General features: G+C 34.9%; 1 protein-coding gene across 3 annotated transcripts; it reads right to left on the reverse strand.

Annotated features, from left to right (window-relative positions):
• Positions 1-1032: 1032 nt before the first annotated feature.
• LOC110101254 lies at positions 1033-14251 on the reverse strand. 3 transcript variants are annotated; one of them, XR_003702278.1, is made up of 2 exons: positions 13969-14251; positions 1033-1465 (listed from the first exon to the last, which is right to left on the reverse strand). XR_003702278.1 is itself a non-coding variant. In XM_028699208.1 (2 exons), exon 2 carries the CDS (start codon positions 7978-7980, stop codon positions 7144-7146), a length of 837 nt encoding a protein of 278 aa, XP_028555041.1. In that variant the 5' UTR covers positions 7981-9057; positions 13969-14251; the 3' UTR covers positions 6607-7143. The 3 variants fall into 3 exon arrangements, 2 of the variants coding, with proteins under 2 accessions (XP_028555041.1, XP_028555040.1); XM_028699208.1 differs by lacking the exon at positions 1033-1465 and adding an exon at positions 6607-9057; XM_028699207.1 differs by lacking the exon at positions 1033-1465 and adding an exon at positions 6607-9093.
• Between the last annotated feature and the right edge of the window lie 4132 nt (positions 14252-18383).

The raw sequence follows: 18383 nt of genomic DNA on the forward strand, positions 1-18383 counted from the left end.
CTACATGAATCTTTTTTTTTATTGTGCCATATTAAAAGTCAAATTCTCGTTTAAATCTAATAAAGAAAGATCATTTCTAATATCTACACTTGTAATGTAAGGGTATTTGCTTCTTTGAAAATATACTCACGTGATATAAGAGTACCTGCTACAATGTTCAACCCAGAAGCCCCAAAAGAAAATCTTCAAATTGTTGTATACTACTACAACAACAACAACGTCAAGCCTTTGTACCACTACGTGGGGTCGGCTACATGAATTTTTTTTTTCCATTGTGCCCTGTTAAAAGTCAAACTCTTGTTTAAATTTAATAAAGAAAGATCATTTCTAATATTTTATAATTAAATCTTTTTAAGTCTACTTCTATCTTTTTTAACATAAGTCAAATCTAATATCTCTACTTTCCTAACCGGGTCATTGGAAGGCTATCGTTTTATGCGACCAAACCATCTAAGGCGACTCTCTTCGATCTTATCTTCCACTGGCGCTACTCCAACTTTTTCACGTAAATTTTCATTTCGTATCCTATATCTAAGGATAAAGCCACTCATCCATCTTAGCATCCTCATCTTTGCAACCCTTAACTTAGTATTATGCTTCTCTTTTAATGGCCAACATTCGGCACCATAAAACATTGCAGGTCTCACCACCATCTTATAGAATTTTCTCTTTAAGTTTGAGGGGAACTTTTCTATCACAAAACAATCCCAATGCATTCCTTCACTTCAACCATCCAACTCTGCTTATTATATCCCCCATCTATTTCAGATTGTTGTATGCCATGCAAAAAAATATTTGCTATCCATTTGACAATCTAGTTGAAGCCTTGCCTGAGCTGAGGGCCCAAAAAAATTTTCAATTCAAGAGTATCACCCAAGTACCCAACTCTTAATCTAAAAAAAAATTCATTATTGAAGTAATAAGTCACTTATCATCAGCCCAGAAAGTTGAAGGATTCGGATTCTCTCGAGTCACCAAGTTGAAGTGCAATTAGCCGTATGGCCATCAATCCCACTTGGATGATCAGGATCATGCTTGAAAATCAGAATTGCTTCAAGAAAAATCATTACAATTTACAAGAACTGAATCACCTCCGAAGTTTAATAAGTTGATTAAGATAGATAACAGTACTACCTGCAATCAACTACCTCTAATACAGAGCAGAATGATCTATGCAAAAGTTTATATATACCTCCACTTCTTGTACAAATACCCAAGCAATAAAAACTGCAACAGTTTTTCAACATTTCTATTCTCTTTTTCAACTTTTTAAAGGTATTGGAGGGGGAAAATGATTCCTAGACTGCTGTTCTTTGTTTTCTAAGTGCAGCCCAATCGTAGTCTGCAATCTCTCTGCAATCGTAGTCTTTGCAAAAGTATGGAGAGAAGAAAGTTGTAGATAATTGATGCTTGGGAAAACAATCAGTAGGGTTACTAGTCCTGTTGAAAACTCTTATTGCCAATCCTGAAGCACAACTCAATAGTAGGATACATTCGAATCAGTGCAATGGAGATAAGAAAAACCCACTTTATGATTATTGTGAAAAATCTTGTAAGATAAGAGAAACATTCTACAAACTATATGGCAAATCACCTAATAGCAAATCAGCTAATACTACCGAAAAAATGCTCCCACAACATATGAAGCTAAATCGTTTCGATTCAATTAAGAGCAAATAAATCAACCTCTCAAACTCCTAAAATCTCATTCCTTAGGTTGGAGTAGCTCCAATCGTCTCCAAACTCATCTCTGCCATTGGAGCTACTCCAACCTTTTCATGTATATACTCGTTTCACATTCTATCTCTAGGAGTGAAGCCACTCATCCACCTAAGCATCCTCATCTATGCAACACTTACTTTTATGCTTGTTTTTTAATGGCCAACATTCTACGCCATAAAACATTGCATGTCTCAGCACCATCTTATAGAATTTTTCCTTAAGTTTGAGGGGTACTTTTCTATCACACAATAAGAACGATGCATTGCTCCACTTCAACAATCCAACTTGAATTCTTCTAATAATATCCCCATCTATTTCACCATCACTTTGAATAATAGACCCAAGATATCTAAAATGTGTACTCTTATTAATGACTTGATCGCCCAAAGTCACAATCCCCCCAATAGATCTATTACTACGAAAATTATACTCAATATATTCAATTTAGATCCACTCAAACAAAATGCTTTAGCTTCTAATGTTGACCTCTATAATTAAAATTTATTTTAAACTCCCTCTCTAGTCTTATCAACAAGGAGAATATCATCATCATCAATTTTAGATCTACTCAAACGAAAAACATACACCATAGTACATCCTCTTGTAAATGTCTAATAAGAACATTCATGACTAGAGCAAAAAGATATGGGCTTAAAGTAGATCATTTATGTAATCCAACTAAAATAGGAAAAATGCTTGGTAAAATCACATTGTGTTTGAACACAAGTAACATCTCCTGCATACATATCTTTAATGACTTCAATATATTAACCCTTTTCTTTTCTAAAACTTTTTAAAGCACTCTTGAAACTTTATCATATACTTTCTCTAAATCAATAAATATCATATATAGGTCCGCCTTATTCTCACCATACTCTCTATCAAACCTCTCAATAAATATATAGCTTATGTAGTAGACCTACTTGACATGAATCCAAATTGATTTTGAGAAACATCAATATCACATCGTAACCTATCAATAACTCTCTCCCATAGTTTTAAAGTATGACATGTTAACATAATTCCTCTATCATTCATGCACTCTTGTACATTATTTTTATTCTTAAAAATAGGTATCAATACACTCCACTCATCTAACATCTTTTTAGTCTTCAAAATAATATTAAAAAGTTTCGTAAGCCAAGAAATCCCTTCATCATCTATGCATTTTCACACTATAGGAATATCATAAGGTCTAATAGCTTTTCCACACTTCATTTTCTTTAAAGCCTCTCTAACTTCAGTTTTACTAATACGACGGTAAAAGTAAACATCTCTTTTTTTATTTAGGGTGCTAAGATCGCTAAAGTCAATTGTATTCCCACAATCTTCATTGAAAAATTATCAAAATATCTCATCCACCTTTATTGAATATCCTCTTTTAATAAAAACACTTTTTTATCTTCACCCTTAATACACTTTACTTGAACTAAATCCTTACTTTTCCTATCTTTTTTGCTTCGCTAACTTATACATATATTTTTTGCTCTCCTTAGTATCTAATCTATTATTTAAATTATTAAAAGCTAAATTCTTTGCATCGCATATTGCTTTCTTAGACTCCTTACGGGCCTTTTAATAAATTTTCCAATTTTCCAAACTTTTAGATCCAAACCAATTTTATAACAAAGTTTTTTTTTTTTGATATTTTCTTACACATTTTGACTCTACTATTAACTACTTTTATTAGTAGGAGCTTTTTATTTTGATACTCCAAACACATCCTTTGCAAAATTCTTAATATCATTAGCTACTTTTTTCTGTCGACCTCATTTTTGGATGAGGTCAATGATCTAAATAAAAATTCAATCTTCATGCATTAAGCATTGAACCATACTTCAAACTCTAAATCAAACTATGTACTGTGCATTGGCATAGTGCCTTGATCATTAACATACATAAATCATCATTTCACAACCATCCCTAATTGTCATTTGATAATCACCAAATAATTGTCAATGATATGATCATTATAAAACTAAAATTCCATCAATCATTGATCTTCATTGATTAATTCAAAACCAAAATCAAAATCAATCTTAAATTCATCAGTTGATTGTCCCCATTGATAATCAGCTAATCATTTGTTTAATCATTGATGATCATTCATGATTGTCAATAATTTTCATGATTGTCAATAATTTGAACATTTTTAAACCCTAAATCTTCCCAAGCCATTGTATGAATCAAACCTAAATCCAATCCAATGATTTAAACCCATTGCAAACTTAAAAACTCCAAAATTCAATGTTCAAAGCTAGCCCAAAACCCCTTTGCCAATAACCTATTTTTAGAGGATTTTTTGTTACTTCAAAACCCAACCAAATGACCTTGGATTCTTGATCTATCACTTGCATATTGATTATGTATATACCTAGATAAACTACATATATTTGAAGGCATTTCAAGACCTCTAACTCCACAAACTGAAAGCATTTTCATAAGCCGTAAAACCTTCAAATATTTACAGCTCATGTCACTACACATATCATATTATGGAAATTGACCTTAGAAGCTTCACAAATCCATTGAGCATCATCATTGACCTAAATATAATATATTGAAGCAATATTGAACCTTGATTGACCATGATTGACCATAAAACTCTAAAACCCTTAAACTTTGAAATTTTGAATTTTCCTTAAACCTCAACACGGCTCAATCAAATTTGGTCATGCAACCTTCTACAAATATGTTCAAAATATCATTTGAAATGCATTAAACCAAAACCCAAGTTATGATCAACCTTGGTTGACCAAGTCAACCTAGGTTGACCATATGAAGCCATTAAACCGTAAAACTAAATCTCATGCATTTGAACTTTGCCATTGCATGGAATCTACTCCAATATGCTCAATACATCCCTTGGAATGGTTTGAACTCAACCCTAGCCCATTGGTTGACCTAGTTGACCAAATTAACCTAGGTTGATCAAATACACCCTTAAGAGTTTTAACATGCATTTCATGCATACAGACCTTGCCAAGCCTTGGAACCACCACCATTAAAAAATACCTAGCTTATGAAAATTTATAAAAAAAGCCATAAATCATTTGTGTCTAGTATCTCTAACTTGTTTATTCCAAGAGCTACAAAAAACATTAGATAAAGCAAATTGGAAAAGATATAAATGCTCTGAAAAAGGATAACACATGGAGTATTGTTAATCTATCAAAAGAAAAATATACAATTGGATGCAAATATATATTCAAAGTAAAATACAAAGCAAATAGAAGTGTAGAAAGATACGAAGCAAGACGTATAATTAAAAGTTTCACTCAGACACAAAGTATAGACTATCAAAAGACCTTTGCTCATGTTGCCAAAATTAACTATATCATAATACTTCTAGCTCTTGCAATAAACTTGAATTGTCTATTTCATCAATTCTACGTTAAGAATGTATCTCTTAGTGGAGACTTGCAAGAAGAATTATACATGAAATTTTATCCTGGATTTGAAGGCAACGAAAGGAGAAAGTTTACATCTTAAGGAAATTTTTGTATGAACTTGAAAAGTTTCCTAGAACATAGTTTGAAAGATTTGACATTATTGTAATAGACATGATTTTCAACAAAGCCAAGCCAAGCCGACCACACCTTGTTCTTCAAGCATCCTATTGAAGGTAAAATAGCTATCCTTATTGTTTATGTTCGATATTATTCGGATTAGTAACTTGAAGAAAAGCTTGATGTTGAATTTGACATCAAAGACGTAGGAAATCTTACTTGATTACTTGGAGAAGTAAAAAAATAAAATATTGTCGCTAGAAGAAGTGCTGAAGCACAATTCCAATCCGTTGCACATGAATATTCAGAAGTGTCGTGGATTATAATTTTCCACCCCAATACCTATCAAAAATTATTGTAACAATAAAGCTACAGGTTTGATAGCAAATATCCTTGTACTAAATGACTAAACAAAATATGCAGAAGTGGACAAACACTTTATCAAAGAGAAGAATGACAGTGATGGATATGTATAATCTATACAGTCATAACAGACCAAATTGTTAACATTTGCACCAAAGGATTTTCAAAATCACAATTTGAACATTTGGTTAGCAAGCTTTCTATCAATGATATATTCATACTAGCTTGAGGGGTTTTGAAAGTTCAGTTTACAGTCACCTTTGCCTTTTACTATTTGTTCAACCTTTTGCTATAGGGATCAATTCTTTGATGTGATCCCCACACCCTAATCTCTTTCCAAATTAGCTTGCCTTTGAATCAATTAGATTTGGTTATTCAAAGCATAGGGATAAAAATCTTGATGTTGTTAGATTGCCGCTCAAGCTCCCATGGATTCATACAGCCGCCAACCCATATGGGTTGATTTATTTTATTTCCTGTTTAAAATTTATTTGATTATTTTCCTTATGAATGACCTATGTAAAAGCCTATATATACCTCGACTTCTTATGAAAACACAAGCAATAATAACTACATCAATTTTTCTACTTTTTATGGTCATTTTTTCTGGTTTTAGTATTATTATAAATGGAAATATTTGAGTGTTAGTTTTATAAATATAAAAAATTTAAATGTTATATATGTAATTACCCAAACATAGAAAAGCTCTGTATTTATGTAGAATTGGGTTCCTTGCATTCATAGCTCTGTAAAAGTGCAAATTTGCAGAATAAGGTTCCCCAGCGTTCTGTTGGGTGTTGATATAAGAAATATCATGCTGTACTTGCTAGGATGGCTGATGCCTTGCAGTACGAGCAAATATTTTACACACTCAAGTTTTTCTTTTGTTGCAATCAACGGTCATGCTTATATGGCATACTAGGTTATGTTTCTTGTTTATAGTATCACAATAAAAAATAAGGCACAGCTACCACACAAGCATGGATTTCGATGGGTTTGTGAAACATTTCACTCATTTATAATCAAGGTTTATTAGGTTCGTGAAACATTACACAAGGTCTATTAACTCATTGATAGCAGTCCTTTCAGAATCGTCTGTACCAATACAGTCCAAACAAAGCAAGTGAGCTGTACAGAAGAACCCGTGATCCTTTTCACATAGACTACCAAGATTATTACCTTCAACTATATGTTTGCTAAATTTTACACCAATTTTGCATGATCTGTTTTCTTCAAATGTCATAATTACTTTACGACAAAAGTCATAATGTGGACCTCTATAAGCTGGAAAAGGTAGTCCAGAAAAATGCATCGTATCAACATATTTTACTCTTATCACCTTCTTTGAATGTGCAATTCTTTGAAGAAGCTGTCGAGGACTCCTTTGGCAAGGAATGAAAGTTTAAACTAGATGTTCCCATAATATCAACTTCCACACTAGAATGTAGTCTTTTAGTATAAAAAGTGTCAGCTAATGTAGATTTCTGCTTAGTGAATTTGCCTGACTTCTTCTTCCTTGCAGGGATATTATCCTCTGACTTGTTAGTTCTTACATGCAGAGATACCTGACTGGATGGCGTTGCAGGAGAATCTTTAACAATTGTATGGCTTTTGGGAGACCTATATGGCGATGATTATCAACATATGTATCTTTATCCTCCCCTTGCACTTCTTCAATAGAAGAAACTGAGATGGCCACGTTTTTGCTGCTCTCTTCCTTCTTTTGTGGCAAAACTGCAATCAAATTTGATAAATAGTTATTTGTTTCAATTTTGGTTTCGTCAAATTTCAATGAGCCATTGCCAACAGTTACCACACCATGGTTTAGTACATTTGAAATTCTGAGTTCTGGAGCAATTTCAGAAAGAGAATCTTCTGGTTTGTCAAGTGACGAAACATAAATCTCAGTTGCATATGCAGAAGCAGTACCTTGGTCTTTTGGACAATGGCAGGATAGTTTCTTATTCAGGTTAACGTCCTTATCCACCTTGGAGTAAACCGCTTTTCTCTTATTAACTTCTTTGGATATGAAGACCATTTGAGAATAAGATGATTTTGATACATTAACAACATCAGTTGAGGCATAGTCAATAAATCTATTAGAATCAGGAGCAGAACCGAGCTCTTCAAATTTTGTTTGTACAATAGCAAAAGTAGGATTCTTTGACTTCCTAGATCCACTAACAACCTTCCCTCCATTTTCTTCAACATCACTGAGTTCATTTTTGGCACCATTGTTAAAGTTCTCTTCATTATAATCAAGTTTACTTGGGTTACCATCAAGTTTCAAATGTAAACTGCCATCTGAAACTATTTTAGCTTCTATTTTAGACCAGTCTTTATCATTCTCCATAGACAGTCTCTTGAAAATGAGACTGCAGTTCATTATCTTGAATAGTAGGGACTTGATTTAAAACACATGCAAGAACCAAAAGTTTTGTCCTAAAGCTCTTAGTTATCAGATTCCCTTCGACCTCTGACACTTCTAGAGAATTACCAACTAATTCGGAATCAGGTGATGCTTGTTGAGAAATAACATGCAACCCAACATGAACATCATAAGCAGCTAGGTCATTCTTCACATATTTCTCTACATTATTCTAGTTCAAAATGAACTTCTATCGATCCATTAATGTTAGACCCATCCACCTCTCCAGCCAATTCCATGAGGAATCAGGCCTCATAGGATCGCAAGTGATGCGTATAGACTTGGTCCTTGGTGTAGACTTTAAAAGCTGACGAGCATATGCATTGGAGACCAACTTCCTTATTGCATATGATGCTTTATTTAGCTTCATATCAGACTGCTTCACCTTGTCGATTTATTTATCCTCGGAAGAAACTTGTGTATCACTTATTGAACTCTCACTCTTCTTCTCCCCAATCTTTCACATCTTTAACTTTTCTCACCCTAGGATCACCACCACCCCAATAACTTCTTCCTCATCCAGTGTAGTGGTTGTCATGATCCCTCCATGTTTCTCCAGTGTATCGAGGGTGGGAATTCCACCTTTCTTCCACCCACCTTGAATAATCTGATCCCCATGGATCAGCTTGACCCCTTCCATCTTCGATCGCCCACCCTCCTTGCCCGAAATGTCTCCCATAGTGGTCGACCAACTTACCACCTTTACCACAAAATTCCCTACATGTTGAACTCCTCCCATCCGATATCCTTTCTCTTAGATTCTGCCAACGAAATCTCGGTCAAATCTTGGTTATGATTAGCAATCGGAACCGCCAGTGAAGTTTTGGATTGCATATCCATGAGCTTTCTCATTATCTCCTCCAACCCTCCAAATCGTCTCTCCATTTGATTCTAAATAGCTAAAAACCTTCCTCTTAGATGGTTGAGAACTTCTCCTTCATCCAGGATTTGATTTGCTCCACTTTGCCTTCCAACGCATTCACCTTCTTTGCTGCCATTTCTCCAAAACCTCGCTCTGATAGCAATTTGATGCGTCTTGGAAGCAAAAACAGCAAGCAGATAGGAAGAAAACTACATGAATCAAATATTAGGACTACTTTTTGGATTATATCTTCAATAGTAATGAAAGATACAAATAATTTACAATTCAAGAGGTAGATTAGCTCTCCAATAAATCCTAGACGCCATTAGGAAACTCACAACAAACACTAGAATAAACTTCAACAAAACGTAAATTTCAAAACGTAGACCAAACTCCCCCTTAAATAGCCATAACACACAATACACACAATTAAAACATTTCTAAACAACATAAGCACAATTAGAACATTCCTAAATAATTAAACCCTTCTAAACAACATAAACATAATTAGAAAACCTTCCTAAACAATTAAACCCTTCATAAATAGCATAAACATAATTAAGAAACATTCCTAAATAATTCTCCCTTTGATTAGGAATCTTCCTAAACAATTTCCCATTAATTAGGAACCTTTATAAACAACTCTCCATCGATTAAGAACCTTCCTAAATAGCTCCCCTTAATTAGGAACCTTCCTAAAGAACTCCCTCTTGATTAGAAATCTTCCTAAATAGCTTCCTCTTCGTGGCTTTGGGGCCCCCTGGCGTATCAATGATCCTTAAAGAAGGATATCATATTTTGCTGTAGTTCCAAAATAACAATCACATAGGAAGCCATCGAATCCTAGTAAAGCCTTAGTGAGAAATAAGAAGATAACAACAACCGCTAGCTACAAAAAGTACAATAACAGTAACATAATAAGTTAACAACCAATAAAAACTCCAAATTTGCCAACCCTATGTGGGGCTTTGAAAATCCTTACCCATCTATATCATATATTCAGGTGATTCTGAGCTTATTTTTAAGATAGAAAGTTGAATATTAGATAAACCACTACCCATACTTCTTACACTCTTATGAGGACTTGATGATTTAACATGAGGTTTCTTATAAGTGAAAATCCTCTAGTAAATCAACCCTCTTGATCTTAAGAGAGAACTTTTAATTAGGGCTAATTCGTAGGCTCTATTATGCTTTTTTATATAACAAAAATTTGATTGGAGAAAGAACAAATAATTTATCATAATTAGCTTTGAGCGAATAGTAGAAAATGATGGCAAACTTGTTCAATATTGTATGATTTCGTAATCTAGGATTATCATAATGATCTATTTAGTCAAAAAAAGTAGTCAACTCATCATAATTAGAGGATCATTGTTAAATACCGGGGGTTGTGTTGTCCAGGGCGAGACTAAAGTCTGTATATGAGAGAGAGATGATGGTCATTGTTTTGGCTATTCAGAATTGGCGCTCTTACCTATTGGGTATGCATTTCATTGTCCGAACAGATCAGAAAAGTTTGAAATACTTATTGGAGCAGAGGATGATGATAGAAGAGCATCAGAGGTGATTGTCCAAACTGCTAGACTATGATTTTGAGATCCACTATAGACCAAGATTGAAAAATAAGACGGCAGATGCCTTATCAAGATGTGTTAGGAAACTCTAGGAGATGGCAACTTCAGTGTCACTGATGGTAGATTTGAGGGCTATCAAGGAGGAGAGCATGCAAGATGAGGAGTTGAAAAAAATTAGGGAGGATTTGATGAAGAATACGAGTAGCTATTCGAGGTACTCACTTGAAGGGGGGAGACTCTTACATCAAGGAAGGTTTGTCATGCCACAAACCTCCACCAATATCCCCAGCTTATTACAGGAGTTCCATGATAGTGCAATTGGAGGCTATTTCGGGGTACAAAAGACTTACAGGAGACTAGCATCTGAGCTTTACTGAAAGGGGATGCATAAAGATGTTGAGGAGATGGTGGCGAGGTGTGAAGTGTGCCAGAAAAACAAATATATGACAATGGCTCCAAGAGGATTACTACAACCCTTTGCACTACCAAACAGAGTATGAGAGGAAGTCTACATGGATTTCATAGACGACCTACCACGATGAGAAGGATTCACCGTCATCATGGTGGTGGTTGAAAGACTTAGTAAGTATGGACATCCCATCCTTTTATGACATCCCTACACCGCAGTAACAGTGGCGGCAACATTCATCAGGGAAGTGGTTCGACTGCATGGGATTCCTGAATCAATTGTGTCTGATTGAGACAAAAGTTTTCCTCAATCAGTTTTGGAGGGAGTTGTTCAGGTTGCATGGCACTGTTCTTAAGAGAAGCATCGCCTATCATCTGCATATAGACGGTCAAATAGAGGAGGTGAACCGAAGCTTGAAGACTTATTTGAGGTGTTTTGTTTTTTAAAAGCCACGGATGTGGGATAAATGGTTAGCACAGGTCGAGTATTGGTACAATACCTCGTACCATTCTACATCTCAGATGACTCCTTTTAAAATACTATATGGAAGAGACCCCCCACACTTAATGCAGTTTGGGAGGGGGAGCACGCCAGTTTATTCAATTGAGCAGTACTTAGAGGAAAGGGATAAGGTATTAGAGTAATTGAAGAAACATCTGTCAATGGCACAACAAATCATGAAAAAACAGACATATATATATAGGAGGGACATACAATATAAAGTTGGGGAAAAAATATTCTTGAAACTAAGGCCCTACAGGTAGAGATCAGTTACCAATAGGAGAAACGAGAAATTTGCTCCGAGGTACTTTGGCCCCTATGGGATTTTGGACAAGATCAGAGCAGTTGCGTATCGTTTGAAGTTACCCATATCCGCCACCATACACCCAGTTTTCCACGTATCACAATTAAGAAGAGCTTTAGGGGAGAATTCAGTTTGTGCAAAGTTTCCAACTACACTGATAGATGACTTGGAAGTGATCTTAGAATCACTGGAGTTGGGGGGGAGTCAGATCCGATAAAAAGGGAAACAAAGAAGCACTTATCAGATGGAGGGACCTTCTTGATTTCGATGCCACTTAGGAGCCATATGAGAGAGTGAGGCTCCAATTTTCTTATTTTCACCTTGAGGATAAGGTGAGTCTTTGGGAGGGGAGTAATGTTAGGCCGACCCAGGAGGGACAGGCTGAACCGGTCCAACCTGCATCGGTTCTCTGTTACAGCAGGCGGCCCAGGCCAGGTGGGGGGCGGAACCAAGGGGAGGGGGACAGATACCCTAGTGGGTCCAATTGCTTAATGTAATTGTTGTTTAGGAGGGAAAGTTTGAATTAAGGGCTTTTTCGTCTTTTTGTAGGAGTCATTTGACTTTAAGTAGTCTTTTTGGTTAGGGTTTATTTTGCATTTTGAATTTGGAGAAGATTTAAGATCTTGGGTTTGTTCTTTTGGGTTCTAGGATTTGCTAGTGATTTGGAGAGTTGTTTCTTCCTCTCGAATTGAAGAAACTTGTATCTTGTATTATTTTTCTTGTTCGCGGATTGAATAGAAGAAGTTTTCATCGTGTTTTCTCTCCAATCTACTGAAATTCCTGCATCGTTTGTTTTCACCAATTATTGATAGGTTTGAGTGCGAACTCAAGCATTCCCCCTTAGGGTTACTTGCGAACTCAAATATTTCCTATCAGTGTTGTAATATACATTTACTTGTTGTAAAGTGAAATTCTACTTGCTACATGGACTTGTAAGTGTCTTATGAATACCATAAGAAATCAATACATGAATGTGATTATGTAGATGCATGCACAGAAAATATTAGAGTCAAATGGACGTTTCAATTTGAAAAGTTAAATTTCAGATTAGCAATAAGACTTTTTTGAAAAAGGTGTTACATGGGACATTTATGTTAATTCTTCGTGAAATATGATTGTGTCGATCAATCATGTTATATTATTGAGTCATATCTCACTTCCGTCGATCGAGCTCGACCAAAAGCTCGCTGGGGGTTGCAGGGAGGTAGCATGCTGAAAGAATTTCTTATATGTACAGCGTCGCGCTGCTGTGGACCCCCTCTTTGACAGAACACAATTTCGTAATGCTGTAGTTCCAGCGTCACAGGCTCACAACACTGTGAACTTAGCGCCACTGCTCTGTAAGTTCAGCGCCATGATGTTATAGACGTGTTTTGAGACAAAGGAGTCAGCATTGAGAAACTGCGGATCGGTTGAGTTAGTTTTGGAAATGATGACCATGAGTGTGAAGTGAATAAAAGACTATGAATGTGAAGATCTGTATAATTTCTCTCATTCTTCATAGATGATTTCTTTTGTGAGGTGTGGCTTTGTAGTTTTTTTCGATATTTTAGTTTATCCACGTTAAATCTTTGTGTTCTTCTCCGATGCTTCTTTTTTTCTTGTTCGTCTTGTTCTGGGTTTACTTCCCAACAATTTAGTGTAATTCCTAGAAAGTTCCAATGGATTCCATACCCATGAATAGGAATGAGAAGACAAGTTATAAGATTTTTTAAATTCCTCCAAATTACATGTACATGCAATACTAGCCTACTTTCTTCCCTTCAAAATTCTATCAAAGCTATGATAGAGGATAAGTGAAGGTTTGTAAGCTTTTCAAATTGACTTTACCGACAATACTGATATCAATAAAGTAAGACTAAAATATCATTTGCAAATTCATTACTTAAAAAATATATGCAAATAAACTAGCCGAAATATGAAAATAAACGGCTCCAAAATATATATATATATATATATATTTTTGGAAAATGCCCCAAAATAAAGTAATTAACTTCATAGTTCGTTTGCATAAGAATCCTATAAAGATTTCCTTAGAGTTGTAGAATGGTCAAATACCATCGCATCATCTCTTTGAATCTCGAAGCGTGAATTATTTTGATTGATCATTCCTACCTAAACAGTTCCTTCTAAAATTTTATCCTTCATTTCTTCACAATTTACTGCAAATTGAATGCGACCTGCATCTTCACAAATGCATTTCTTTTGCAAAAACAAACAACTTATCCCTATAGTCAGGCTACAGAACAAAAAAAAATAGCATAAACAACAAATTAGGGATATGATCTTTAACCTGGGGAAGAAAACACTAAGATAGGACAACCCCATTTGAAGATGGTGATGCCATTCTGAATTTCCTCTAATCAAATAAAGGACGGAAGGCCGGAGAAACACCGCAGGCCCTCGCGTCAAAGCTCAAATATTCCCATCTTGGCCAACGCCGCAGCAATCTTCCTCACCTCAACAAGCCCAGAATCCCGTACAAGTGGCTTACAAGCATCATCACCAGGTCGCGATCCGCGGGAGCTCGAAAGGTGGATGGGAGCCATGGACCCATGGCCATCTAATTTATTTTGGCAAATTGTCTTTGATGCTTAATAATGCTATTTGGATAAATATATTGGTTTTTGAAATTTTATTTTGCATTTAATTATTTTTAGCATGCAAATATTTCGTCAAATTATATCCTGTTTGAAATAACGATGGGAAAATTTAATCAAACAAAATAGTTTAATTTAGTTAGTTTTGACTTTTAAAGGGAAATTGACCAAATGATTGACGGCTCCTAGAAACATTAGTCTTAAACATCTAATTATCTTATATTTATATAATTATAGAGCTGAATAAGTATTAATTTAGTTTGAAGTTGGAAGTGATGAAAATCCATGCTATCAATTCCTATTATAAAAATAATAATAAATCATGCTCTTGCCTATGATAAGATGTCAATATTTATTCAACATTAGCCTCTCATTTATGTGTCGACTATGGCAAAAAGAATTTCGGTTGCAGATTATAACCATAAGAACAATATTCTTGAAGGCATAGATTAGGTGGAAACAAATGATTGAATAAAGAAGGAAAGAAAAAAAAAAATGGCAACAAACTTCCCCAATGAAACCCAATCCAATAGCATAATCGAAAAACCACCATAACCGAGTCACCAACCCACAAAGCCCACAACACAACTGCAATGCTAGCCCACCCCAACCCAACATCTAACTAAAATCCAAACAAACACACAAAGCTCCCCCAACCAACAGAGCACACCAACAAGAAGAAGGAAAAAAAAAAAAAAAAAAAAAAAAAAAAAAAAAAAAAAAAAAAAAAACAAAGAAGAGAATGGCCAAAAAGCAGCAAACAAGAAGAAAATCTATCAAAATTACTTCCTTTTCCGCCTACGATGTTTGCATCGCCAATAGAAAAGGCTTTTTGAACTATACAGTTTACCCGCAAATTAAACATCTCACAGAAATCCTCCTTAGGCCCATCCAATTCCTCCCTAACACCACAAGGTGAGGAATAAGAGTCATGAAGCCAATCAGAATTATTAACACAAGTGCCCTTCAAATTCAACCCCAATTGGGCTTTCAAAGCATCACTAGAAATATTAGAAATACGAACCTCAACAAATGACATTTCCACATTTGCAATAGGAGATAGATCCGTAACCGTAGAATCCAAAGGAGACCGTTTTTACATCACAAGACCCCAAGGACCCAACATTTAACAAACCATGAGACAAAGCATCCACATCAACCAACAAGCCAGAAGGTTTAGAAACATCCACATCACCATTAACACATGGTAGTACATAATTAACAGTCACACATGGCCACCACGAGAGACATCTAAGGGTTGGTTTAGTTTGTGACAATCCAAACTAGAATGTCCAAGGGATTTATAGTAATCACAAATGGAATCGAAACTCTCCATTTCAACCCGTTGAATGTATCCAAGATTATCATGACAAAGCCAAACACGTTAAGGATAATGCTTGGAGAGATCAAGCTCAACCAACACATTGGCAATAGAGAGTCTCGACCCAACAAAGGTAGCATTATCAATATTTAGCGATTTAACAAATAAAGAACCCAACCCATGTAGAATGTGAGGTGAAAATAAGTGCGGACAAAGATTAGGGAATGAAACCCATATTGGAATAATAGTGGATTCCACATTAACATCAAAGAGAGGCGACCATTTGGTAAATTTCATGTAGCAATTACTCACAAAATACGATCGATGGGAGAAAACACGACAGTAATCCAAGTCGTTAAACAATTTAATCAACACATTCCTAAGATTCATAAGAGTAATAGAAAAATCCCCAACCAGTTTGAGATTGAAAAAAAAAAACTTCCTAATATATTCAAGGGGTGGCCGACATGCAGGCTAGGAATTTACAATATGGAGAATACATGAATAATTCTTATCTTAGAAGATTCACAGTCTAAAAGTACCTTTAATTTAATGGTTTATGATATAATGACCTTCTAGTTTCTTTACTTCAATAATTACCTAATTTTTTGTTTCTAATATTATCCTTCTTGGATATTATTTAATCAACGCTATATCAGATTAAATATCTAATTTTTGTCTTTTTATATTAGAAAATAAATCTTAAATTTCATTGTAAAACCAAGAAAAGCAATCCTTACACTAAAAAGATTAATTTAATAAATTATTTTTATCTTCTTAATGTAATAAAAGTACATGAAGAAGAAGGATAAGGGTTTTCTTTGCTTAATAAGTTAAAAAGAAGAGGTGCATCTTGAATTTGAATATGTTCAAGGTTAACATCTATTTATTTGGAAGTATCATCAAACTCAACATAACTTACAATTACAAAATTATTGACATGGTTCACTAGTACTTTCATCATTGTGCAGCTCAACCAATACCCAATATGTGTAATTTTATTTTTCTATAATCATATCATTGGCAAAGCTTTTCAATGTAACTTTTATTATTATTATTTTTTATTTTTGAGAAAGGGACTAGCCCAAATTTTATTCAAAAAAAGGAAGAGTACAACAACCCACACAAAGCCAAAAATACACACTTACAACATAAGAGACCAATGACTCGAAATGACTAACAGCGATGACAAAATCATGACGCATAAAAGGCCACAAGAAAGCAACGGATGCTATACCCAAAAGGACTCAGTATGACAATCCTGCACCCCCTGAGTAGCGAAGAAATGACCATCCATTGGCAGCAGTAAGCCACAAAGCAACCAGTCGAAGTTTTGAAAAGGGAATAAGTAATACCACAGAAAGCATTGAGAAAACCACACTAATTACCAGGGTTGTCAACTCAAGGCCAACCCGGGGTTAAGCAGAATTGCATCATCATAGTCCTGAAACCAAAAGAAAAGCCAAACCAAGCACAGTAGGAATCACTATTTTTCTTAGATTTACTTTTAGATCTTTTTTTCCAGCACCACTTGAAACAACATGATTAGCTAATCGGCCCACCATGAAATTATACATATATTGAGGATCTTAAAAATCATTTGCATTCTCATCGATATCGACGTCAGACACATTCAACCAATTAGAATGATCCAAACATGAGTTACTCATTGACAAAGCCATATGGGCTTTCAACTCCGCATTGAACATAATCGAAATAGGAGTATCAACGAATGTTGTCGATAAAGCCAAGTTAACTAAAGGACTAATTGCATCCCTGACCACAGTCCCTTCATGAACAACCCCATTGGAAACCTCAACACCCTTAATAGCCAAAGCATCGCAAATAACATCCGGCCCCAACGGATTAGAATCTAAATCCACAACATCATCCTGACCATTATCATCAACAGAGTTTGGAGTCACACTACCTGGCTTCAATGTAACTTTTAATCAAAGAAAACAATAATAAGAAAAGGGATAATTCTTACATTTTATTTACCTAAATATTGACATAAATGTTCTTTTAAGATTGCACCTCGGTTGCCTCTAGTCTTTGACTTGCTATTAATGAAATAATAATGACAGTTTAAATAATATCATTAAATCGAGAGATATTGTAATTTAATTATTTGTAGGAGAGATAAAATTTAATAAATTAAAATAATTGAAAATAAAATTAGGTTTAGAATTGCCTATCACGATAACTCAAGCAGCTTTCTCTTTCCTCTATCTCTCCCTCTCCTCCCTCCTTTCCTTTATTCTTTTACCCGGCCATGCATCCACAATTGAGAGAGTGAAGTGACTGGGTGAGGATTTAATTAAAATGGAATGAGATATTTATATTAAAAAAAATAATATTTCGGGCCTAATTTATATGAAGCCTACTGCGCCTATTTAATTCACAAAAATCTAAATAGCTGGGCGCCCGGGCACTGCCCATCCTTGCGCCATCCCTATTCCTTCATATCCCTCTTTAATACCTATGGTTCTCTTCCAGCACCTATTTTATATAAAAAAAATTTGCTTGTTCAGTAAGAATTTTATACTCCAATTCGGATGACTAATAAGGGAAAAGCTATTATGAAATCTCAATTATGTGAAGAGATTTTGCAAAAAGAACTAAAGATGTTTATATTAGATCCTTTTTCATTTAATTTTGACCGTACTATATATATCAGAATAATAAGATTAAACATAGTTGAAAAGGAGTCGTTAGGAATTCATTTGATCAAGGTGGTTGGTGGTATGAATGAGTGTGTTTTTTATGATGTTAACCAATACTAAT

Source organism: Dendrobium catenatum, unplaced genomic scaffold (genome assembly GCF_001605985.2).
Source record: "Dendrobium catenatum unplaced genomic scaffold, ASM160598v2 fragScaff_scaffold_1220, whole genome shotgun sequence".
In the NCBI taxonomy this organism is placed as follows: Eukaryota; Viridiplantae; Streptophyta; class Magnoliopsida; order Asparagales; family Orchidaceae; genus Dendrobium; species Dendrobium catenatum.